Source organism: Wyeomyia smithii, chromosome 3 (genome assembly GCF_029784165.1).
Source record: "Wyeomyia smithii strain HCP4-BCI-WySm-NY-G18 chromosome 3, ASM2978416v1, whole genome shotgun sequence".
In the NCBI taxonomy this organism is placed as follows: Eukaryota; Metazoa; Arthropoda; class Insecta; order Diptera; family Culicidae; genus Wyeomyia; species Wyeomyia smithii.
Genome location: NC_073696.1, coordinates 169,100,076 through 169,127,428, shown reverse-complemented (window position 1 = coordinate 169,127,428; position 27,353 = coordinate 169,100,076). Strand labels below are relative to the sequence as shown.

Genomic DNA, 27,353 nt, shown 5'->3' with positions numbered 1-27,353 from the left:
AGAATATTGTATAGTCTGATAATCTTTAGTGTGTGCAACATTAAGTCAACCATTCTTAACTACGGTTGCTTAGCAAGATTAGTTTGTTTGAATCTGTATCAACAGGCGCTGCAGATTAACCAGTATTTTCGTTCCTTGAAGCCTGAACGATGTCGCCCAGAACTGAAGTTATGAAAGATATTGTCTGTACTACTAACTCCTAAACCTAGATCCAAAGTGTAAACATTGTTTTTTCTGTATCATGTTTTTTAAAACATTTAAATTGGTGTTTTTTTTTTTGAAGCCTTTAGTTGTCATCTTGGTAAATAAATAAACAAAATACATAGAATATCTTATGTTCAAGCCGTTTATCAATTTACACATTTATTATTAGTTTATTTTTAAAAATCACTTTCTGTATATAATTCATTTTTAGAAACATCTTCAAGGAAATAATGCAGAAGCTATTTGAGTTTGACCCAGTAGCTAAGTAATAAGTATCAAAATGCCAACCAATTTATGATGATAGAAATTTAGCAATTTTGATTTTACGTTGATATCTTCCTGTAATACATAGTTCTACTCCAAAAGATAGATTCAAACTTTTAATGTTCTGTTAGGATGGGTTCGTTCAGGTTATGAATCATAGTATGAAAGCACAAGCGATCTATACTTTCCAATTCATCAGCAATATATTTTGCTGCTCCCGTAGGATAATCTAATTTCAAAATAAATAAAACACAAAGAATTAAACCGATCGCTTATTAGTCATACTTATCAGTTGGGTAAATCATTGAAATCAACATCCACGGATTCTCCGTAACATCTCCTTTTGAAGTCACAAAAACTTTTCGGAAGTTTGGTCTGATCAATCCTTATTGATTGCATTGTATTACTGTAAATTTAAAATTTTAGAATTGAAAAATCTTTCAAATAGTAGCACCAACCTGGTTTTGTTTAAAATGACACATCCATTTTCGACTTGCATCGTGAGAGAGTATAGTTTTGACAGCCCATACAACTTGTCGTACTCGGTGGCGTTAATATCAAACAATGTTAACACTTGCTGTTGATCGTTTTGAAGAAACCTGGGAATTAAATGAGAATATTCGATTTAAATATGGTTTATTTAATTAAATGAGAATATAATTACATCTTTTTTAATACTAACAAAGGAATCTTTGAAATCGATTTAACAAAAAACGAATTGAGTAAAGGTGGTTGTTGCGATAGCAACGGACAGACAGAAAGTTTTCCGGTTTTTTACTCGTGTATTTGTTCAGAAACAGAGTTGTAAATCCCTTTGGGGAACATTATAAAAAATACAATTATTATTGCCTTATGTATGTAACAGTTTTATATCTTTTATCATTATAGTTAGCAAATTATATTTTTATCCACGTTTAATCTCCTTCTGTTACTTTATCCGTACTATAACAACCTGTACTACAACGGCCCGTACTTTAACAATTTGTACTAACTAGAGACTGTGTTATAAAGAGATACGCTAAGAGAAAAGCAGTACATATGGCAACCTTTTTCTAATTTTCGCATGTCTTTTCATACGCACTAGAAAATGTAATTAAATTTCGAAACTTTGTAAGGATATAATACTGAGTATCAATGCTTGTTCATACAGTTATTCAATTTACAATGCATCATTCATATCAGCATCATGATGTATAAAGACATGGTGTAACGATATGTCAAAAGCAGAATCGGCCATATTGGAAAAAAAATGCCAGCGAGTAGGTTTGTTTATAAACAACTGGGGAATAAAAATTATCGCATCTCATAATATATCATTTGGATGCATTTAAATTAAAAAATATGGCAATGCTACATACCTTGCTACCAATATTCATTAATTTAAGAAACAATTTCCAACTTAAAACACCTGAATTTGCGGTATTCAATTGCCTAGTTAGTCAGGATATATCAACAAACACGAAAAAGTTATTCGCTGTTGCATAGTGATGCTTCGTCTCCAACCCTCCAAAGTGAAAAAATGCTTCCTCACCCCGCGCCTACTGTTTGATCAAACCGTTGCACCATGTTCTACTCATCATGATCAGCATGACGAACATATTTTTCGTAAAACCATAATTGCACGTGATACACAGAATTTATACTGATTACAACACACATTCTGTACGAAAAGTAACACGCATGAGTTTGTTTACTTTGCACACTTGGAGCGTCGATTTGACGGTTCACTTGGAGTTTTCGACCTCACTCTCTGCGTATTTGTTTATAACACCGTCTGTAGTACTAACTATAACAGAGTATTCCTGCAATTGTGACATTTAGGTTAAGTTATTAAATTTAATTTTAACTTTACCTTTCACCAGACTATTAGCTTATAAGAAAAGCCGTACTATAGTTTAAGTTAGATGTAGCTATAATAACGATGGAATTATTAGATGTAAGTATAATTTTTAATGTAATCCAATTTCAGTAGAATAAGAACTTCCTTCTGGACCTCGTTTTATCAGTAACTACTCGAGCTCACTCTATTTTCTGACACCTTTTACCATTTTCTGCACTCGTTTTTCAGGTGCTTGTCGATTCGGTTCGACAGGTATGGTATGTATGGTATTGAACGGTAAGTATATTCCAGGTTTTCCTCAGGTGTTTCTCGCGGGTCGGTGATGTTTTCCTGCATTCGGCTTATTAATCTGTTCCTTAGTGCTTTTGGGTAGTTGTTTAGGCTCAATTGTTTGTGAATGATGCGAGCTTTATCATCGTTCTGTAGATTTGAGGATAACTAGTCGACTCGTCTGATGAAATTTTTAGCCATGTTAATTTTGTGATGGAGTGGGTGAAACGAGTAGTAGTCCAAAAATCTGCCACTGGCTATTGGTGCTCACTGGCTATTGGAGCTCAGAATATTTTATTACCCGATCAAAGTGAAATTGCCATAAAAGTGCTAGAAAAAGTAAGTGCTAGAAAAAGCTTCAGGAGCTTATACAGTGTAACACACAAAAATAGGTATTCTGACAGTTGTCGGCAGTGTTTGCACCAAGCGAATGACATCATGCTATCACTTTCTAATGTGAGAGTGCAGAGTCCTTTCTACAACAGTTTGTAATTGAATGTAATTTTTACCAGGTTTTTTTTATATCTGTCAGGGGAATCGCGGACCATTGAGATGTTTGGTACGAAGCAAATATATGAGATGTGACAGCGATAGCATAGTCTTGGTTTGCACTGTGGCACAGAACAGATATACAATTAAAGAACCAAAAACGGGACCAAATCTCTATTTTTTTAATAGTGGGAATGTTTTGTGATTAATTAATTATTTACTAATATTTATTTAGAATTTTTATTGTGTGTGCTGCCACAAACGGTGAAATGTCGACACTATTAAGTTTTTAAATAGTTTATTTGACACGGCACGATACAATTTATGTTTAACTGAGCCAAGTACATTTTTTTTAAATTCTAAATTAGCAGGGAAAAGAGGGAGGCCTTTTCTTTATTCTCGCGGCCGACTACGAGCTAGTGGGGATTTAAGGTGAGAGGAGGGGAGTTACAATTTTGATTTCAACTATATTGAGTTATACGATTTATTTATTTGTACATGGCTAAGCAGTGATGTTCTATTTGAGCAGTTTGGACTGAGGTGTCTGCGTGAACATGAAGATGCCGAGTCTTCGTTTGGGTGTCTCCAGCTTAGTGTATCATCTTCTTTCAGCGTGTAGCGGGAATGGTAATCTAACAAATAGATAGAAGAGTTTCATATTTTAATACCAGCGTGTTTTATGAACACGTATAGCTGTGTCATGTACTGGAGATCACCGCTTCCCAGAATGTCTCTAACGGGTACGTTCGGTTGTTTTCCTCGGGCCCGAAGGGAATCTATAAGCTCAGACCTAACACCACAGTATTCGGTACACGACCAAACAACATGCTCGATGTCATGGTAGCCATCGCCACAAACGCAGTGATTACTGTCTACAAGCCCTATACGAAAGAGATGCGTGTTTAACGTATAGTGATTGGACATAAGTCTGGACATCACGCGAATGAAGTCCCGACCTACATCCAACCCCTTGAACCAAGCTTTCGTCGATACCTTAGGAAAAATGGAATGTAGCCACCGTCCCAGTTCATCTGAGTTCCATGATGATTGCCAACTGTTGAGTGTTCTCTGACGCAAAATGCTATAAAATTCATCAAAAGCAATTGGTCTTTCATAAATATCGCCGTCAATAGCACCCACCTTAGCTAAAGAGTCAGCCTTTTCGTTACCCGGAATCGAGCAATGAGAAGGGACCCACGCTAAGGTAACCCGGTAATTTTTATCTGTTAAAGCACTTAAAAACCGCCGTATTTTCCCCAGGAAATACGGGGTGTGCTTCACAGGCTTCATTGATCGCAGAGCCTCAATGGCACTGAGACTATCTGTGAAGATGAAGTAGTGGTCTATGGGTAGGGTTTCGATGATTCCAAGAGAGTACTGAATAGCAGCGAGTTCTGCGACGTACACGGAAGCAGGAGCATCGAGTTTGTAGGAGGCGGTAAAATTTACGTGGAAAACACCGAAGCCAGTGGACTCATCTAGATTAGATCCGTCAGTGTAAAAGCTTTTATCGTAACTAACATGTTTAAACTTATTGGAAAAAATCTTAGGGATCTCTTGGGGTCGCAATTGATCCGGGATACCAGAAATGTCTTGTTTCATGGTGGTGTCGAAGAATATAGCATTATTAGAAGTAGCTAAAAGTGCGACATTGGAGGAATCGTATGAAGAAGGATTAATATCTTGAGCCATATAGTCAAAATATAAAGTCATAAATCTGGATTGAGATTGAAGGTCGACCAACCTCTCGAAATTTTCAATTACTAATGGGTTCATAACTGTGCATCGAATTAGCAACCGGTAAGAGAGATTCCAAAAACGATGTTTCAACGGAAGAATACCCGCTAGCACTTCAAGACTCATCGTATGGGTCGACTGCATGCAACCCAAGGCAATACGCAAACAACGATATTGTATTCTCTCTAATTTTATAATGTGCGTGTTCGCGGCGGAGCGAAAGCAGAAACAGCCGTACTCAAGAACTGACAATATCGTTGTTTGGTATAACCTTAGAAGGTCTCCTGGGTGAGCTCCCCACCAAGTTCCGGTAATCGTACGAAGAAAATTAATCCTCTGTTGGCATTTTTGTGTCAGATATCTAATATGACAAGCCCAGGTGCATTTGGAGTCGAACCAGACCCCGAGATATTTAGCGACTAAAACCTGAGAGATCGTTTTACCCGTTAGTAGGAGCTGCAGCTGAGCTGGGTTATGCTTCCTAGAAAAAACGACCAGCTCAGTTTTCTCCGGAGAGAATTCGATACCCAGCTTAAGAGCCCATTCAGACAAATTGTCTAAGGTATCTTGCAATGGTCCTTGCAGGTCGCTAGCCTTGCCACCAGTAATGGATACAACGCTATCGTCTGCAAGTTGCCTTAGCGTGCATGAATTTGCAAGACATTCATCGATGTCATTGACGTAAAAATTATATAAGAGAGGACTTAAACATGAGCCCTGGGGGAGGCCCATGTAACTAATTCGGGAAGTTGTCGAATCGCCATGTGAGAAATACATATGCTTTTCTGACAACAAATTGAGCAAAAAGTTATTCAAATATGGTGAAAGTCCCTGCGAATGAAGTTTCGCGCTTAAAACTTCTACAGAGACAGAGTCAAAAGCCCCCTTAATATCCATGAACGCAGAAGCCATTTGCTCTTTTCGAGCAAAGGCTAGTTGAATTTCAGTAGAAAGCAACGCTAGGCAATCGTTCGTCCCTTTGCCCCGGCGAAAGCCAAATTGAGTATCTGAAAGTAACCCGTTTGTTTCGACCCATTTGTCTAACCGTAAGAGGATCATTTTCTCCATTAATTTCCGGAGGCAAGAGAGCATCGCAATCGGCCTATATGAATTGTGATCAGAGGCAGGTTTCCCGGGTTTCCGAATAGCAATGACTTTTACCTCCCTCCAGTCATGCGGAACAATATTTAGCTCAAGAAACTTGTTGAATAAATTCAACAAGCGTCTTTTTGCAGAGTCGGGTAGGTTCTTCAACAGGTTGAATTTTATTCTATCTAACCCTGGAGCCTTATTGTTGCACGACAGGAGAGCCATTGAAAATTCCAACATCGAAAATGGAGGCTCTTCCGTAGTTACTAATAACGCGTCGCGAAAGGTTTTCTGTTCCGGTACAGAGTCTGGACAGACCTTTTTGGCAAAATCGAGTATCCAGCGATCTGAATACTCCTCGCTTTCATTCGAAACGTCACGGTTCCGCATGCGCCTGGCGGTATCCCAAAGAGTGCTCATCGCTGTTTCCCTGGACAACGCGTTTACGAACCGCCGCCAGTACCCGCGTTTTTTCGCCTTTACTAAGCTCTTCATCTGCCTGCCCAGTGCCTCGTACTTTCGAAGCAGGTTGACAGTGCCGTACTCCCGGTAGTCCTTATACGCCGCGGACCTTCGCGCGTACAGCTCAGAGCACTCTTTGTCCCACCATTTGTTGGGAGGGCGCTGTCTAATCGTTACCCCGGGTATCGGTTTCGTCTGAGCTTGAGTCGCGGCGTCGATTATCAAGCCAGCTAAGAACGCGTATTCTTCCTCCGGAGGAAGTTCCTCGTGAGTCTCGATAGATTGCGCTATAATAGACTCATAACACTTCCAATCAATATTACGTGTAAGGTCGTAGGAAATATTGATTGGGTTCGGGGGAGTTGAACCATTAGCAATTGATATAACGATTGGAAGATGATCACTACCGTGGGGATCGTTGATTACTTTCCACCGGCAATCTAGCGCTAGTGATGTCGAGCAGAGGGATAGGTCAAGCACGCTTTCACGTGCTGGAGGATTAGGTACACGTGTCGCTTCCCCAGTATTCAAAACTGTCATATTGAAGTCGTCGATCAAGTTACAGATTAAAGAAGATCGGTTGTCGTCGTACAGCGACCCCCATAGCGAACAGTGAGAATTAAAATCTCCCAATATCAAAAAAGGCGCGGGAAGCAACTCTGCTATATCAGTGAGATGCTTCTGTTCAATCCGCGCGGATGGAGGCATATATAACGAAACAAGGCATAGGTCTTTTCCATCCATATTCGTTTGAATGGCAACGACTTCAATATTCGAGATCGAGGGGAGGTCGATTCGAAAGAAGGAATAGCACTTTTTAATCCCTAAAAGTACCCCTCCACCGTGTGAGTCTCGATCTCGACGAATAATGTTAAAATCGTGGAAATTGAGTTGATCGTTTGAATTGAGAAAGGTTTCACAGAGCGCAAATGCGTCACAATTGTATGTATTTATTAAATGAGAAAATAGATCGAATTTGGGGATGATACTTCTGCAATTCCACTGTAATACAGTGATAAAATTCCTAACCTCTTTCGCCGTATTAGTCATCGAAAGATATGATAGCTGAAATGAGGGGCCAAGTTGCTGCTAGTTGCATCAAAAAGGTTTTCACTGTAGGAAGAAGGGCAAGAAGAATATTTTGTAGGGGATCTGGTATGTTGAATGTTTTAAATATCCAGTCCACAATATCAGAAAATTTTATGAACCCTGTTTCTATTTTATCTTCTGATCGAGAAATGGGTGCCCGAGGGGTTTTTGGTGCCCCAGGAAGCGGTGGGTACTCCTGGTTTGATTTAAAATTAAAACCGGGAGGTACTTGCTTCGGTTTTTCTTCACCGCTTCCTTTTTGTGTTGGCTTATTGGTCATTCCGCTAGGGGTTATCTTGCGACCTTTGCGAGAAAGATTAGGAGAGTTGATCATTCTCCTCTTCCTAGATCCTTCTGGCATGGCATAAGAACACCCTTCGACGGGATCGTCAGATGTACCCTCATCGGTTGGCAAAAAGGAAAAGATGTTTCCTGTCGAGGGTGGCTCAGCACTCTTCAGCATTTCTGCGAAAGAGCGCTTTGATCGTTCCTTGAGGGAACGCTTTATTTTTTCCTCGCGCTGTTTGTACGCGGGACACGCCGAAAGGTCATGCCGAGTTCCCTCGCAGTAAAGACACTTTTCAGTATCCTCACTGCAAGCGGTCTCAGCATGATTGCCTCCGCACTTGCTGCAGCGTGCCTTGTTGCAGCAGTAGGTGGCTGTATGACCTAACTGCTTGCAGTTTTGGCAATGCATGACCCGCGGTACGAACAGGCGTACAGGCAGACGAACCCTGTCCAAAGAGATGTAGTTCGGCAGTGCGGATCCGGCGAATGTTACACGGAAGGAATCCGAAGGGAAGAATTTCTTCTTCCCTTCTTCGATGGATACTGAATGCAATTGCTTGACATCCAGTATCTTTACATCTTGAATCAGGGGGTTTTTGAAGCAGCCAACCCCGTGACGCAAAATGTCATCGACCGTGAGGCTTCCTTCGGTAACCACACCGTCGATCTCCACGTCCTTGGCAGGGATGTACACGCGGTACTCTCTCGTGAAGAGCTCGTAGCTAGCAATTGCGTTTGCTTGCTTCAAGCTACTCACAACAACTCGCAGTTTGTTCGGTCTAACCTTTGTAATTTCGGTTACGTCCGAAAACTGTTTTGCCAGGTCCTTGCCGATTTGAATTATATTTAGAGGCTTCTTTATGGGCCTGAAGTAAACTACGAACGGACCTTTCGAAGCATCTGGGTAAGCTTTCACCCGTGTTGCCGGTACCCTTGGTACGGGGCTAGGTAGCGGGGAAGGTAGAGGGGAATTGATGGGGGAGATCTCAATCTCTTCCCCAGTTGTTTCCACATCCAGGAATAGTTGCACCTGCATGTCGTCCATTTTGCGGGAGCGTTACGCTCTACCGCACACAAACGATAAATATTCGAATGTGGGGGGGGGGGTCAAATAGTTGCTATTAAATTTTAAAAACAATTTTTCAAACTACAATGGATCAAAATTAAAAAAAAGGCAGTAATACTAATACTTATAACAATAGTAATAATAATAATAATAATAATAATAATAATAATAGTAATAATAATAATAATAATAATAATAGTAATAATAATTATAATAATAACAATAATAATACTATTAATAATAATGATAAAAATTCTAAAGTGAATACTTCACCGAACGTCTAAGTCACGACCTCACGGCTGATAGTAGGATTAATCGAGCGTCTCCGCAGAACAAACAATGACGATCCAGCTTCGTGTTGTGACACAGTGGCCGTATCCTACACGCGACCTTGTAGATGCCACTTGTAGTTGACTTCCACTCGCTCGATCGTATGGTGGTCCGTGCTGCTAGCGGGGTAACAGCGGTGCGGGAGAATTATTCTTGCTGATATATCAGCTGCGTATCGGATCACTGGCGGGGTAGCCTGCCCCTACCAGTGTGCAGAAGATGTTTCTGCCGATAAACTACCGGCTATTGTTATCGCGCAGCACAAGAAATAATCGACAAAAAAACACCCGTACGATAACTCGTGTATTGTTATTTTGCAAACTCAAACGGAGATGAACAATTTGCGTCTAATCGAGACGAAAGCAAAACAACGAATGACACTATTAAGTATATTTTAAGCTTTATTTCATTAAAAGATTGTAATTGCTTCCGCAGTTAAGTGAAAAAAAGGGAATTTAAAATTAAACCTTAATCTAATCTTACTGACTATAAAGTGAGCTAATCGTTGTAATTGAGGATTGCAACGATTTTTAAAAGAACTTATTGATAATTTGGTTTGACATATTGTCTCATGTTTCCACATTAGTAAGCCTGTGTAGTTCTTTCGTGCTAAACCAGCGAGGACGCTTTAATATCATTTTCAGAAATTTGTTCTGAATCCTTTGAAGCATCTTCTTTCTAGTTGTACAACAACTTGTCCATTCAGCGTCGAAGACTCGACAGAAACGGACGTGCAAAGTGGTCGTTCCAATATAATCCGGTCCGTGTGTACGAATAGCCAAACAAAAGAGTATATAATCCACGCTCAAGGCCATCAAGATAGTGAGTTGTGTCGCTACGATTCTGTACCCGGCTCGCTACAGTGGCTGTATTGTTGCAGAGATACCGGCTGCAGCTTTGATCTGTGCACAGTGAATAGATATTTCGTGTTCAAGGCCATTCGACATTTGAGTTGTGTCGCTGTGTAGAGTGATCTCACACCCGGCTCGCTGCTGGTGGCTGGTGCTGTGTACAACCAACAACCAATTCTGCTGGAAGGAAGAAGTAAAGAGAGATTGACATCGCCCGTGCGCAGATTGTGGAGGAGAGCGAGCGGTTGGTGAAGCTAGGTAGTTTTTTTTCTTGTTTTTTTTTCTATATTATTATTTGCTGATTGGCATTTTGCGTGTGTGACTCACTCGTCCAACATGGACGACGATGGTGGCATGACCAAAAGCGGGGATGAAAACCCGCTCGTTCCACCGCCTAGCCCTCCTGGATACAAAGTTCCAAGGGTTAAAATTGGAGCCCCTCAGGAATCTACCCATCGGCTGAAACAGTATCCGGAGGGCAAAGCTGCTATTGGGGCTGTATTTTTCCGGCCGAAAGTAAAAGCATTGAACACAATGCAAATTTGTAGAGATCTGGCACGGTTTACAGCTGTGACTGAAATAACAAAAATACGCCCGAATAAACTGCGTGTTTTGGTGTCCGACTTCAAGCAAGCAAACGAGATTGCTGCTTATGAACTCTTCACGCGGGAGTACCACGTGTCCAGCTCGCGTGGTTGGGATTGACGGTGTGGTCAGCGAATCGAGTCTGACCGTCGAGGACCTGTTGAAGGCTGGAAAAGGCTTTTTCGAGGATTCTAGCCTTGAACCAGCCAAGATACTTGAATGTAAGCAATTACATTCAGTATCGCTCGACAAGGGTGTAACAACTTACACCCCATCAGACTCTTTTCGCGTGATTTTCGTCGGGTTTGCTCTGCCGAGCTATGTGCGAGTGGACAAGGTGCGTCTACCCGTGCGCTTGTTTGTGCCGCGGGTAATGAATTGTCTAAAGTGCAAACTGCGAATCCTACACTCAAAATATTTTTCACGTTAAAATTACCGGAAAAGTTATGTGAATATTTTCCACTGTCATCTTCACGTAGATCTTACGTGGTTGTCATTTGAGTTCATCATGAACTGTTGAGATGATTTATCATGTAAATCTTATTCAGTAGACATATGCATTTCATGTGAGTTTCACGTAGAATTCAACTACCGGTGAATTGAAAAGTATTTGATTGTCTGATAGCTACTACGTTTTATGCAACATAAAATTTTCTATTGTGGTTTCCCAAATTTTTGATAGACTGGAAATAATTTTCAGAAATTATCCAAATATTTTGTATGATAAGTCGCACGGGCATGCAAAATCGCCAATTCGTAAATGAATTTAACGACACGCAAAATGACAAAATGATATTGCGACATTTGCCGGCGATAATTACTGTTAACTGCAACTGTTTATGTTAAGGTAATTCCTCCTCATTTCAACTGAATCTGTGTGAAATCTGTAAGCTCAAGACTCGATGTCGGATTCTTATGGTTTTTCTAAAGCTCACTTATTGGCAAGTCATCGAGAAATTCCTTTATGTGTTCAGAGACTGAATTATACAACAGCTTCGCCATTTTGATTTCTGTGTATTTTCGCACGGAGAGTTCACGCGGTACTTCATTCTGTTTGACGTTGCAAATTTGACGTAGATGCTACGTGATAAAACATAGTATACATGTGATTTTCACGTAGATGTTATGTTTATCACATAAATCATGCAAAATGACAGAAAATGAAGAAGTACAAGTAATTTCACGTAACAATAATGTGAAAATATTTTGAGTGTAATGAGAACTAAAGAAGAGGTATACCACAAAAGATCAAAATAATGGTCGCAGTGGTCCAGATCTTACAAAAAAAAGTGCAAACAGTTAGGTCATATGGCCTCCCACTGTTGCAATGAAAAGTGCCTCTATTGTGGGCAGACTCCGCATGAGCTGTCTGCATGTCCCGCGTACAAACAGCGCCAAGAGAAGATAAAGCGGTCTCTGAGAGAGCGCTCTAAGCGCACTTTCGCAGAAATGCTCGAAGAGGCCGCTGCCCTTGAACTGGTTTCCCCGAATCTTTTTGAGGTCTTGTCATGATGAGTCTGATTCTGACGATTCAGTTGGGAAATCTTCTTTTGTTGAACCCGGGATGTCAAGGAAGATAAAAAACCTCTCTTCCCCTAGACTTCCTCAGAAGGGACAGAGAAGGTCTCCATCTGAAGTGGCTTATACTAAGAAACAAAAAAGTGCTGTAGAAAATCCGAAGCAAATTCCTCCGGGATTGGCAAAATTGAATTTAAGTAAGGAATTTCCGGCACTTCCAGGAACATCATGAACCCAACTGTTCCTCTGCGACGACTTCGACATGACAATATTAAACAACGGGGACATGACACACGTTCCGAAACCTCCAGCGCGCCCCAGTGCTTTAGATTTATCTTTATGTTCAACATCGCTACGGTTGGATTGCATATGGAAGGTAGTCCTTGATCCCCATGTTAGCGATCATTTGCCTATTCAAATTTCAATTGATAATGGTTTAACTCGCACGCGATCCGTTGATATTCCGTTTGACCTCACACGGAATAGCGATTGGAAGTTATACAAGGAAATGATTTCAGAAGCAGAATCGACTCGACGATTCAACATCACCCACTACTTGGAGAATACAACCTCGTCGCGGGCTTGATTCTCGACGCCGCGTTGCAAGCCCAAACGAAGAAATATCCCGGCGTGACGATCAAAGAACGGCCTCCCACTCCGTGGTGGGACAAAGAGTGCTCCGATGTCTACACGGGAAAATCCGACGCGTTTAAGGCCTTCTTTCGGGTGAAAGATAAACCCGACGATTTTAAGCGGTATTTGGAGCTTGAGACCAAGTTCAAAAGCTTGGTCCGAGCAAAGAAACTCAGATATTGGCGTTGGTTCGTAAAAGAAACGTCGGAGGAGACATCGATGAGCACTTTTTGGAACACAGCCCGGAGAATGCGAAATCGTATAACGATCAACGGAAGCGAGGAGTCTTCAAGTCGGTGGATATTTGATTTAGCCAAGAAAGTATGTCCGGACTCTGTTTCTGCGCGAAACTTTGTTCGCGATACGTCTCCGGGCCACGACGCGATGGAATCACCTTTCACGATGGCAGAATTTTCAGTTGTCCTCCTGTCCTGTAACAATAACGCACCTGGGTTAGATAGAATCAAAATCCACTTGTTGAAGACCCGGCACTGCCAAGAGGCGCTTATTGAATTTATTCAATAAGTTCCTGGAGCAGAATATTGTACCACAGGATTGGAGGCAAGTGGAGGTGCCCAGTCAACATTTTCATACGTATAATAATGTTTCGATTCCAATATCCGCACTCATATATTTCATACAAGCTCGCATTCGATGCACAAAAACAGCATATGCGTACTATTTCGGAGGCGATATACGTGCAGAGGAATAATGGTATGCAATTTATTGATATACGTATTTATATACGATAATTCCCGATTAAAGATTTGTTTCACACTATCTTACAATTCTAAGCCAACAATCGTAAATGGGTTAGACTCCACCATGATATACAATTAAAACTGAATTTCTGCGCATGATAATAAGCGTGGTATACGATTTCGGCTTCGTTAAGGTATATTTGCGACAATTTTCACACATTTATATACGATTTGTGGTTGACTGGGTGATCGCCATCCAAAAACCGGGAAAACCAGCTTCTGATCACAACTTTTATCGCGCCGATAGTCGTTTCTCTGCTGGTTGTTAAATTGTTTGTTTACTTGATTCCTACTCATTCTTTTTTCTTTTTTTGACATCCTGTCAACCCGGATGAACATATTTTTATTTATTTATGTTGAATTAAAAAACCGAACATGAGAGTGTACACTTTACACGCAATATTTTAGAAGTGGTAATTAATGTCACGCCGGTACACGCCGCCGCCGCCGATAAATACCAACGGCGTGACGCCGGCGCGCCGATCGCCGCCGAGGTGAAATGTTTTCTACGCCGCCGCCGCCGATGATATGGTCGGCCCACAGGTCTAGTCACGTTCGGTATTTGATGAAAAAATGTCAACAGCGAGTAAATTTTCACCGGTCAATTACTGGATCATGGTGGGGCGCCCAACCAGGAGACCTTATAAGGCTTTACCAAACAAAGATATTGTCGGTGCTTGAGTACGGGTGTTTCTGCTTCCGCTCCGCTGCTAACACCCATGTATTCAAGCTGGAACGATTGCAGTATCATTGTTTGCGTATTGCCTTAGGTTGCATGCATTTCACCCATACGATGAGTTTGGAAGTTTTGGCGGGCGTTCTCCCATTAAAACACCGCTTTTAGGATCTGACTACTCGTATTCTCATCAAATGTGAGGTTTGGAACCCCTTGGTAATTGAAAATTTCGATAGGCTAGTAGAACTTAATTCTCAAACCCATTTCATGACTGTGTATTTCAATCACATGTCTCAAAGTATAAACCCTTCCTCATACACCTCCAATCGTGTCAACTTGTTAGATACTTCTGTTTCTACTGTGTTTTTAGATACAGCCATGATGGAAAAAACTCGTGGAATCCCGGATCACTTACGCGTGCAGCAGATCCCTAAAATATTTTATAACAAATATAAAAACATCAACTGCGACAATGCGTTTTATACTGATGGATCACTTCTCAACGGGTCCACTGGCTTCGGTATCTTCAACAATAATTTTACAGCCTCCTACAAGCTCGATAATCCTGCTTCTGTTTACGTCGCAGAATTGGCTGCAATTCAGTATACCTTAGGGATTATTGAAAAAATGCCCACGGACCATTACTTCATCTTCACGGACAGTCTCAGTTCTACTGAGGCTCTCCGATCGATGAAGGATGTAAGGCACTCTCCGTATTTCCAGGGGAAAATACGGGAACATCTGAGTGCTTTATCCGAAAAATCTTCTCAGATTACCTTAGTGTGGGTTCCTTCTCATTGTTCCATTCCGGGCAATGAGAAAGCGGACACTTTGGCTAAGGTAGGCGCAACAAACGGTGATATTGACAACAGACCAATTGCCTACAATGAATTTTTAAATAAATCACGTCAGAGTACACTTATCAACTGGCAGGCCTCGTGGGATAAGGGAGAACTGGAGAGGTGACTACACAGCATCATCCCCAAGGTTTCCACCAAACCTTGGTTCCGGGGGTTGGATGTAGGACGAGACATCATTCGCGTTATGTCCAACCACTACGGGTTAGATGCACATCTCCTGCGTATTGGGCTGGCAAGCAGTAATCATTGCGTTTGTGGATTGGGGTATCAAGACATTGAACACGTGGTTTGGGTGTGTGCTGAATTCCGCGGCGTCAGATCTCTACTTTTGGATACCCTCAGAGCCCTATGTGCCGGTTCGTGATATCCTCGCTCAGTGAAACTTGCCATACATGCTACATATTTATAGCTATTTGAAGAGCATCAAGGTGCCCATTTAACAGCGAAACGAATCTCGGATAAAAAAAAAACATGTTAGTTCTAGTATTGGATTTAGCTTCAGTTCGTAGTCGGCAGCGAGGAAAAAAAATTTGCCTTTAGCTTATAAGATATTTTGAACCATAAGGCATTAGATTTAATTGGCTCCGTAAAACATTAGTTTGTATTGTGCCGTGTCAAATAAATGTTGTCCAGATGGAGACTGCATATAACATTGCTGGTCTAAATATTTGTTTGTAAATTAACAGTTTATTCTTGAGACATAGTCTAGAATTTCTGTTGATAAGAGGATACAAACATTTTATATATTTATGGATTTGGATATTTTCAATGTGCTCCTTGCAGCTAAGATTTTTATCATAAATTAGCCCTAAATATTTAACTTGGTCAGACCAACTTAAGATTGCACCGTTCATCTTAACAACATGATTATTGGTGGATTTGAGAAAAGAAACTCTTGGTTTATGAGGAAAAATAATTATTTGTGTTTTTGATGCATTAGAAGAAATCTTCCATTTGTGCAAATATGAAGAAAATATATCTTGACTTTTTTTCAGCCTACTGCATATGACACGAAGGCTTTTTACTTTTACGGAAATGCTTGTATCGTCACAAAACAGAAATTTCTCACATCCTGGTGGTAAATCAAAAAGATCAGAAGTAAAAATATTATATAAGACTGATACTTCCTTGAGGCACACCAGCTCTAACAGGCAATCTATCAGATTTACTATATACTATTTTGTAAGCCGTCGGAGGATCTAAACGGAAGTGGACATTCGACCAGTTCGTGCAGTATCTGGATTTTATTCCAGAGTGCACTTAGTTAGTAGGGAGGTTTGAGGTATCCCGAAGGAGCTCAATGAGCACTTCAAGACTAATTTATTTAGGATTATCTTAGCTCTTTATATAGGGTGTTAAATGCAACGTTTGCATTTTATGAATCAATACTAATTACACATAAGTGAAGTATTAAAGCAGACGCCTGGGACGGCTGTGACGGTTTCTGTATTTTGGCAATTGCTAACTTGGTACCGGAATCATTAAACGTTATTGTTTTGGTTAATCTCGAGCCGAGAAAGAACGTACGCAGTGGATCAAAAAGTAAACATCAGCATAACACAAGGCGGTACGATCGCTTCGATGCAGTCATATCGCATGTGTACAACTGACCCAGTTCTCTTTGTCGTCCTTCGCGTGGTGATCCATATCGGCTCGCGGGTGATATAGAGCATTGCATTTTATTTATGCTTCTTAGGGTGAGTGTCGTGTATAGCACAACTATTTAGATAGTTGACCTAAAGAGTGCGGTCTGTCAAGTAACTTTGTATCATTTTTGTGATGTAAAGTGGAAAACGAAAATTGGACATTTTAGCTATCAAACCTTTATGTCAAACACTGTTGAATGATTTTTCTATGTCTAGAAGAGCAGCTCCAGTGGAACAACCTTCAGATTTATTAGTACGAATCATATTAGTTACTCTAAGTAACTGATGAGTAGTCGAATGCCCATGGCGAAATCCAAACTGCTCATTTATTAAGAATCATTCTTTCAAAAAGTTTGCTTATAGAAGAGAGTAAACTGATTCGACGATAACTTGATGCTTCAGCTAGATTTTTCTCAGGTTTTAAAATTGGAGTGACTTTGGCATTTTTCCATTTTGAGGGAAAATATGCTAATTCAAAGCATTTGTTAAAAATTCTCACCAAGAAATTTAAAGAGCTTTCGGGAAGGCTTTCGAGTAGGATATAAAAAATCCCATCATCTCCTGGTGCTTTCATGTTTTTAAAGTTCTTGATAATAGTTCGTATTTCAATCAAGTTTGTTTCTAGTACCTCTTCAGGAAGAAATTCTTGAGTGGTGATCTGATCATACTTTTGTGATACTTCATTTTCAATAGGACTCATTACGTTCAAATTGAAATTATGAACACTCTCGAACTGCTGAGCAAGTTTTTGAGCTTTTTGTTCATTCGTAAGAAATATGTGGTCCCCATTTTTGAGGACTGGAATAGGCTTTAAAGGTTTCTTAAGAACCTTCGAAAGCTTCCAGAACGGTTTGGAATATGGTTTTAGTTGTTCAACTTCTCTCATGAAATTTTCATTTCGCAAGAAAGTGCATCTATGTTTGATTTTCGTTTGTAAATCTTCAAAAATAACTTTCAAAGCAGGATCACGAGTTCTTTGATATTGACGTCTCCGTATGTTCTTCAAACGTATATGAAGTTGAAGCTCAGTGTCAGTGATTGGTGTATTAAATTTTACTCTAGCCTTAGGAACTGATAAGTTTCGGGCATCGAGTATTAAACTGCACAAATCATCCAATGCTCCGTCAATGTCAGCACTGTTTTGTTAAACAATAACACAAATTGAAACTTTCTTCGATCTTGGTACGATATCGATCCCAATTGGCCTTGTGATAATTAAACACAGACCTGGTGGTTTTTTTTAACAGTTTCACGGGATATGGAAAAAGTTATAGGAAGATGATCAAAATTCAGAGTTAACAAATCACTGCATGAATGACTTTGATTTGTTAATACCAAAGCAATTGTGGATGGATTCCTAACAGTTGAAAAACATGTAGGACCATTTGGAAATAAAACTGAATAAAATCCAGCCGAGCAATCGTTAAACAATATTTTTTCATTGGAATTGCTTAGTGCATTATTCCACGATCGATGTTTTGCATTAAAATTACCGATGATAAAAAAACTTAGACTTATTTCTCGTGAGTTTTTGTAAATCTCCCTTTAAATGATTTTTCTGCTCACCAGTGCATTGAAAAGGTAAATACACTGCGGCTATAAACAAAACACCAATATCTGTTTCGATTTCAGTTCCCAAACTTGCAATAACCTTCGTTTCAAGATGGGATAAAACACGATGTTTTATTCGACGGTGGATAACTATTGCAACTCCACCTCCGGCAACATCAATTCTATCGAACCTGTGAACTATATAGTTGGGTTTTCTTTTTAGTTTAATGTTAGGCTTTAAAAGCGTTTCAGTCACAACTGCAATATGCACACCATGAACTGTTAAAAAATTTCATCTCCTTTCGCTTTTAAAGAGCGAGCATTCCAATTTAGAAAATTTACAGCATTATTTAAACTCATTGCTGAATTTCAATACTATAACAATATTAGTTGTAAATTTTATACCTTCTTGAACAGCCTCGTACATCGAGTTACAATTCAACAAAACGGACATTAGCTGCAGCATGGATTGTTGTAGGTATTCAATCTTCTCGGGAGTTGGACTACCTAAATCAATACTGGCTGACTTTTCAGCACCAAACACGAAAGGCTTGTTGCTGTGTGAATTCGAAATATTACCTGAAAGGACACTAGCATATGAAATGCCTGGTGGTGCCTGAGCAGGGTTAATTGTTTTCAATTTGTTGTTTTCTAAATTTGAACTTTTACCTACAGACACACTAGCTACAGGAAATGCTGGCGATGCCTGAACAGTATTGAAAGTCTTTTAATTACCCACATTAATATTATTGACAACAGGTTGTTTTAAATACCTACATTGTCTTGAGAAAATAATTTTCGACCTAACAGGACAATCAAACAAATTTGATTTGTGTTTACCCCCACAATTTACACATTTGAAATTATTAGTGGTCTCTTTCACAGGACAGATGTCCTTTGTGTGGGAAGAGTCACCACAAATCATGCATTTTGTTGTCATATGGCAGTTACGAGTTCCATGACCATAAGCTTGACAAATCCGGCATTGCGTGATATTATGGATGCCTCCATGTCTCTTAAAGTTTTCCCACTTCATTCGCACATTGAACAAAACACGTGATTTTTCTAAAAATTTTAAATTACTTACTTTGGTACGATCAAAATGTACTAAGTAATTTTCCTTGTGTATTCCAGTATTATTAAATTTCGCGTTTGATTTACGTTTCATCAAAATCACTTGGTGGGGAAAAAACCAAATTATTCCGTCAAACAATCTTTAATTTCATCAATAGTTTGGTCATTTGAAAGACCTTTCAAAACAACCTTGAACGGTCTCTCGTTTTTGGCATCATAGGTATGATATTTGTACATCTTTCGCCTCGGCGGCCAATTTGAAAATTAACTTTCACATCAGAAAGAAATGATGAAAGTTCTGAACGAAAAGCTTTAAAATTTGCAACGATTACCACAATAGATGGAACTTTAACTTGCTTCATACCGGCATTTTGCTCAGAATGAGAAGTCTCAAATTCTTGATCCCCTATAGTAGAAAGAATTTCATACCTATTGTTTTCTGAATAAATCGGAGGAGAAGCCTCAAGTTTCCTCGTGAACGCATCAAAGCGAGCTTTTTTGGTTCGTCCTGGCATTTCAGGACAAATTTCAATACACTTTCACTTTACACAAATTTTGTCAACACATATTTACACATTAATCACTCGTTAAACGTTAAAAATAAAATCAATACTTTGCGATTAAACAGATACACTTTAAAAAGATTACCTGTTGAAAGCGGAAAATTTCCAATATCTCTCGGTAGTTCAAGACAAGCCTCGAGCTGTTGGTAAAATGCGACTGTTCTGCAAGGCAGTTCAAGTCGTACGGGACCAAATCTCTATTTTAAGCAGTGTTGCTGATGATCGCTTCATTACACTCAAATACGTAATCTGCAACCAGAAGTACTCAGTACAGTGGCTACAGAGCATGCACTCATAAATGAAACGAACGTGTTGATTGTCCTGTACCACGGTGACTGACTATCTCATCACTCAGAATATTCAGATGATTCGTATCATTCACTTTATTTGCATCGTTCGCACCTTTCATACGATTCGCATCAGTCATATTCTTCGGGTCTTTTTTTATGTGAACCGAAGCGATTACCCTTCTTTAGCCAACAGGGCTGTGTAGTAGTTTTAGTTTTTAGCCAACAGTGCTGTGTAGTAGTTGTAGTTTTTAAAAATAAAAAGAGTCTAGCAGTGATGAACCGCGGCGCGGTAAAAAAAATTGAAGGATATGGATGAAATAGCTGATGCCACAGGGGCAATAAAATATCGGGGCCTTGCCGATAGTTTTGTTAAATGCATTTTAAATTTCAGGAACCTATAATCAGTTCACTCTAAGAAACATAAATATAAAAACATGCATTAAATAAATGTCATTTTTGACATTTTTTCAGTTTTGACGTTGGACTAACGTCTATATCGAAGTTAGGCGCCTGAATTTGATAATCTAGTAATTGAACCTGAGAAAACCAGGGAAAAGTAGTCAGGTTTTGAGCGCTTATATATCAGTCATTTCATTCCAGAATTTCGAGGTTTTGGCATCAACCGATCAAAAATTCTTTCACGGTTAACGGTAAACTTGTGATTTGATAATTGGCATATCTTTCCGATAGTAAACCAGTAAAATGTTGAGTTGAGAATTACTATTTTCAGTTCAGTCTCGCAGCCTTCAACCAATAACGAGTTTGCTTTCGGTAGCTGCAACAGGTGTTTCAGCACCGTTTTAAAGTGCTTCTTTTATTACTACCACTGAACAGATTTTAAACACCATAGCTTGATTGGTAGGTAAAATATTGCGCAAGATTGTTATATAGTAATAAAAATTAATTCTTTTTTCAACCAATCACAAGCTGGCTGATGGCTTTTTGATTTGGACTATATAAGAACCTGCGTCAGCTCATACCAGCAGCATAGACCAGATTATTCTCTGCTAGCTTGTTGAGCAGTACAGTAGTTTATTTTCGCTCCGTTCGTTTTGTACGTTTGTTCGTAAGTTTGTATGTTCGCGTTGGAAACCGACGCTACGGTGAACCCTGATATGGGTTAATCAAAAACCAGTTCCAGTACGGGGAAACGACCTCGGCGTGACAATACGCCTGATCCCGCGGCTAAAAAGCTTTTGGCCAACAACAGATTCGCTGTCCTGGAAAACGCCACAGACCCCGAAGTAGTGAAGGAGAAAATTACGCTTCCCGGAAGGCCTACGTGATGCAATAGTGTTTTATTTTTAGGACTGAAATGCACCATCCGCAAGTGCACTGAGGGATACAAACTGATGGTTCCGTCGTTGAATCATTACAAGGCGGTGCAAGTGATACTGCAGAAACATGAGGTGGACTATTTCTCCCACGATATCGAAGCGAAAAAAACCCTCAAGGTTGTCCTTCGCGATCCTCCTGACATGGAAGTTGACACCCTGTTGGAGGAACTAAAGGCAAAAGGACTCAAACCAATCCAGATCAACAAGATGACGCGGCACAACAAAACTCGGAAGTAACGTGATCAATTATATCTCGTAAACCTGGAGAAAAATTCAACGTGCCTGGCGGACCTGCAGTCCATCCGAGCACTTTTTCACATCATCGTAGCATGGGAGCGCTACAAACCAGTGCATCGTGACTTCACCCAATGCTCTAACTGCCTGCTGTTTGGACCGGGACTAAAAATTGCCATATCGCGTACCGTTGCATCAAGTGTGGCCAAACGCACGCCCTCGATGCCTGCCAGCTGATGGAGATCGCCGATCCGGTGTGCGCCAACTGTGGGGCTGCCCACAAAGCAACCAGTAGAACGTGCCCGAATCGCGCAGAGTTCATCGAGATTCGTAAGCGGGCTTCCACCAACAATCAACCAGGTCGCGAAAGGTGCCCCCAAACAACACAAAGGAGCTCCCTGCCATTGGCTCCCGGCACCCCATACCTTTGCTCGCCCCGCTATCGCTGAATCCAACCACCAAACCAGTCACAGCTGCCTCTACGTATGCTGAAGCAACGAGATCCGGTAGCCGCTCACCCCCACCAGGTCTTCAAGGGAACTCGTCCGCAATGACTTTCTCCCAAATTGCAACTGACAACGAACCCATGCTCACCATGGAGCAATACGTTTCACTGGTCGTGGAATGCATCAACACTTTTCGCACTTGCAAAAGTAAAGCTGAACAACTGTAATCTGCGGTGATGATCGCTTCCAAGTATGGACCGTGAAACCGTCAAGATTGCTAACTGGAACGCTTGCTCCATCAGGAACAAGAATTACGAGCTTGTTGACTTCCTCAACGTACACAAAATAGACATTGCTATCATCACGGAAACGCATCTCAAACCTGAGGTGAACACCCTCCTTCCTGATTTCCGATTCGTACGGCTGGATCGAGCATATTCTTCTGGAGGAGATGTGGCTATTGCTCTTCGGTGTGAAAAAAGCTGTCATCTGCTACCGAGTTTTCAGCTCAAGGTCATCGAGGCCGTGGGATTGGAAGTAACCACTGGAGTCGGTCCCATTACCATCATCGCAGCCTTCTGTCCCAAGCAAGTCAACGTAAAGGACGGGTCGGCAACGAACCTAAGAAGCGACATCATCAAACTGACTCGGAGGCAGGGGCAGTTCATCATTGCGGGTGACCTCAACGCAAAACACCAAACCTGGGGCAACAGTCGACGCAACCAAAACGGCCTGATCCTCTTCAACGACCTTCAAGTAGGCCACTACAACATCCTAGGATCGGCCGCTCCCACCCGGTGAGATCCGTAGTACACGCAACCATCGACCTGTTCATTTCCAATATGGTCAATATCACTGACCCGGTTGTTCACCAAGAACTCAGCTCTGACCACTTCCCAGTGGTAGTCGAAGTTGGATCCTCTGCTAGCCGAATCCAAGTCTCTCGGCGTAACTACCATCGAGTCGATTGGACGCGGCTCCAACGATGTGTGGGCAACGCAATAGACTACAGCGTTCAGCTTGAATCCTCAGAAAACATCGAGCAGTGTCTTCACTCCACCGATGAGGCCTTATCCCAGGCTTGGGATCTACATGTGCCAGCTTCCAGTCTGGTGAGTAACTCTCTGAACCTAGACAACACAACCAAACGATATATCCAATTCCGTAACACTATAAGACGACAGTACCAGCGCTCTGGCCTGCTCCACCTGAAGACCAATATCAATCGTCTCAACAAAATTATCAAAGCCAAGTTGGTGGATTTGAGAAACAAACATTTTTCTCAACATCTTCGCTCCCTCCCAGTCCGTGGAAAGCCGTTCTGGAGACTTACCCAAATTTTGAAACCCAAACCGAGATCTATTCCCCCTCTATCACCCCCAACAACAATCCCCGGTCATTTCCTTTTAACAGCATCTGAAAAATGCACTTGGTCAGCATTTTGTCAACTCTCACAATTTGGGTCATGGCATAGTTAGCCCGCACGAGCATGCCGTCCAGGAAGTAATTACTAGAGTCGTCGATCTTCCATCATTCTCGAATCTAAAACATCTGCTGATGAGGTGTTAGCTGCTATCAAGCGCACCAAGAACATGAAAGCCGCCGGTGTCGATGAGGTCCTCAATCTTGAGTTGAAAACTTGAGTCGAGAATTTTTTGAACAACTAGCAGCGATCTTCAATAAGTGTCTGGAGCTCAGCTATTTTCGGTCTCGCTGGAAGCTAGCTAAAGTGATCCCCACCCACAAGCCCGGTAAGGACCCTACCGTCCCATCAGCCTATTATCGTGCATCTCGAAGTTGTTAGAAAAGTTGATTCTTAGTCGCTTACTGGAATTCGTAAACCAGAATAACATTTTCCTCCCAGAACAGTTCGGGTTTAGGCAGGGTCACTCCACCGTTCACCAACTCACTAGAGTTACTCAGATTCTAAGGCGGAACAAGTCCGTTAGTGAAACATCTGCCATGGCATTGTTGGACATCGAAAAAGCGTTCGACAATGTCTGGCATGATGGCCTGGTGTTTAAGCTGTAGCGATTCAACTTCCCGATCTTCCTCGTGAAGATCATCAAGAATTATCTATCGAATAGATCATTCCAGGTCTTCCTGAACAACATTCTCTCTGATTCGTTTAACGTAGATGCTGGGGTACCACAGGGTAGCCTTCTTGGTCCCATCCTGTTCAACATATTTACCTCAGATGCTCCTTCCGGGTGGTGGCATCCTGTCTATGTTTGCAAACGACACTGCCATTATCTACAGAGGTCGAGTGATTAGAGCTTTGACGCGTAGACTACAAGAGAGTCTGGATGTTTTGTCCGACTATTTCAACAGCTGGAAGATCTGCATCAATGCAGCTAAGACCCAGGCTAATATATTCCCGCATTCATAATCAACTCGACTTGTTCCACCTGCCATCTCTGAATCCATCTCCATCTGTAATCTCCATCTCCATCTGAATCCAGAATCCATCTCTGTAACACTCTCATCGATTGGTCGAGGTTGTCTATCTTGGTCTCTCCCTGGACAAAAAGCTTATATTTCGTTCACACGTAGATAAAACTGTGTAGCATACCTACATTATTCCATCGAGCTCGAGTAATATGATATAACACACGCGGCACTATGACATCGTGGGAACGATCATTTCTACCGTTCCCACTGCATATGTGTTCGATTAAAAATGTACCTTAGTCAGCATGCTTCAAGCCAGGCTAAAATTTACCCTGAATAAAGACATTGTTACCTCAACCACCGAGTGTTCTAGACGGAATTATTATCACTTCCCTACCGGTCAAATAAGATATTACATGGCGACCGTGACAGGACCAAAATCGAGGAAGATATTACATGGCTGACCGCGCCAAGTGGCCGGACCAATAAGCCTTCTCCATAATGGGAAAACAACAATAAAAAACAACAGACATTACGGGCGATGCCCATGTGAACGTAATTAATGAACTAGCAGCAGTGAATAACGATCGCCATAGCGATCATGAACTAAAATTGTGGGTGCTAATAGCACTAAACGTTCTACAAATACTATATAAAATATACAAGTGTCATCAAAAGAGACTAACGAGAAGAGCATTCGCAAAGGGATGCAAGTCTCAAAACGCGTTAAACGACGCATAAAAGCGAAATTAAGCGAAACAACCGTGCGTAGTGTAAATCAATAACAACAGTGCGCAGTTTACGGAGCACAACGAGATAGCAACCGAAGAAAAGCGAAATTAAGCGAAACAACCGTGCGTAGTGTAAATCAATAACAACAGTGCGCAGTTTACGGAGCACAACGAGATAGCAACCGAAGAATAGCGAAATTAGCGAAACAACCGTGCGTAGTGTAAATCAATAACAACAGTGCGCAGTTTACGGAGCACAATGAAATGGCAACCGAAAAACAGCGATTCGCGCAGAGAAGAACGCCCCACGATCTAAGGGACATTAACATCTAGCCACTCAACAGCAGTAGCAGCATCGCGAATATGTGCGCAGAAACGAGCGCCATCGGACCAATTGCGATATAATAACAACAAGCAGCAGCAATGCAGCAACGGAGGGGCGCTAAGCTGAGTACATTTAAATATCTTACTTGCTTTACTTCCGAATGAACATTTAATGCGTGAACAAAAATAAATAAGTTTTTCTTACATTCCAAATGTGTTACACTAACCGAATCAACCACTGTTTGCCGCAATTAAAAATAACAATACAGCTTATTCCAATTAAATGGACATAGACGACATCAGGCTGTTAATAGATGAGCCTATTGCCAAACTAAATACGATAATAGGGAATTTTCGAAAATCACCAAATAGGGTTTATAGTAAAAAGTTTCTATTTAGGAAGCAAGACCAAGCAAAAAAAATTTACAATCTTCTTAACGACAGATTGGCCGAAAACGAAGGAAAATTTCCAAAAGAAGAATTAAATTTTCTCATAAAAGGAACAAGACAAAAATATACCGATATATTGATTATTATAGGCGAAAAACTTGTTTATGCAGAAGACAAAATAACGAGTGTTAGAACAATAGGTTTAGTTTTTCTATATTATATAAAATCCAGACGCAAACGAAGTAAAACAAAAATGGCACTTGTCGTAGACGTGAAAATGGGAACAACCCTAATCCCAATGTATGACGGCAAACCTGAAAACTTAGATTCGTTCATAGACGCGGTTCGCCTCTTTCAAGACACCGTAGACCAAACGTTCGCCAATGCCACACCAGCGCAAAAGACCGCAGCGACGCAAACCGTCGCTCGCCTGGTGCGCACTCGCTTGACAGATAAAGCGAGGCAGACAATCAACGAAAACCACACACTGGACGAGATGCTCGTAGCAATACGAGCACACTGCGAGTCCAAAATTTCTGCCGACAGTTTGACTGCTAAACTAAACATAGTTAAGCAGACCGGGGACCTAACGGAATTTTGTGATAAAGTAGACAGATTATGTAGCCAACTTAAGGCTGTGTACTTAAAGGAGGAAATCCCTCTAGAAACCGCTAATAAAATGTCCACTAAACGTGGAATAGACGCTCTTATCGAAGGGGTGAGTGATAAAGAAGCAAAATTAATCCTCAGGGCAGGAACATTTAATAAATTGAGCGACGCAATTGTGAAACTCATGGAGCTCGACACTCCAAGTCAACCAGCGACTGCTCAAATCTTGACGGCCGGTCGAGTTAATCACCAAAATCGAGGAAGAGGATCAAACAATCCTCGCGAAAACGGACGCGGATATGCACACCCAAATAGAGGTAATCAAAACAACCTCACCAGAAACAATTTTTTTCGTGGTAACTATAACAACTACCGCGGGTACAGAAGTTATAGAAACGGAAGAGGATTCTAGAACAGGGGATTCTTTCCACATCGTGGACACCCCAACAATCAGGGAATGTTCATGATGGCACAACAACAATTACAGCCACAAAATACCCCGCAAATACAGCAACACGTACAGGGATATCAGCTTATCCCTAACGATTTTCACGGACCACAACAGAATTTTTTAGGTCCACGGCAAGGGCAGCTTACGCAATAAACCTGTCTGCAAGCAATTTCGTACTTATAAATATTGAGTGCTCCGAGCAACAATGTAGCTTCATAGTAGATTGTGGCTCGGACATTTCAGTAATTAAGACATCGAAAATCAAGCAACAGCAAAAATACAACCCAAACGATTATTGTTCAAT

The 27,353-nt window shown here is 41.0% G+C and overlaps 1 protein-coding gene across 2 annotated transcripts in view; it reads right to left on the bottom strand.

Annotated features, from left to right (window-relative positions):
• Positions 1–323: 323 nt before the first annotated feature.
• LOC129727299 (uncharacterized) overlaps positions 324–27,353 on the bottom strand; it is a 51,521-nt gene continuing 24,491 nt past the window's right edge. For both annotated transcript variants that reach the window (XM_055685000.1, XM_055685001.1), the window contains 2 exons: positions 927–1,067; positions 324–874 (listed from right to left, as the gene is read on the bottom strand). In XM_055685000.1, coding sequence (XP_055540975.1) covers positions 757–874; positions 927–1,067 — 259 coding nt within the window. In that variant the 3' untranslated portion in view covers positions 324–756. The remainder of the gene's footprint in view (positions 875–926; positions 1,068–27,353) is intronic.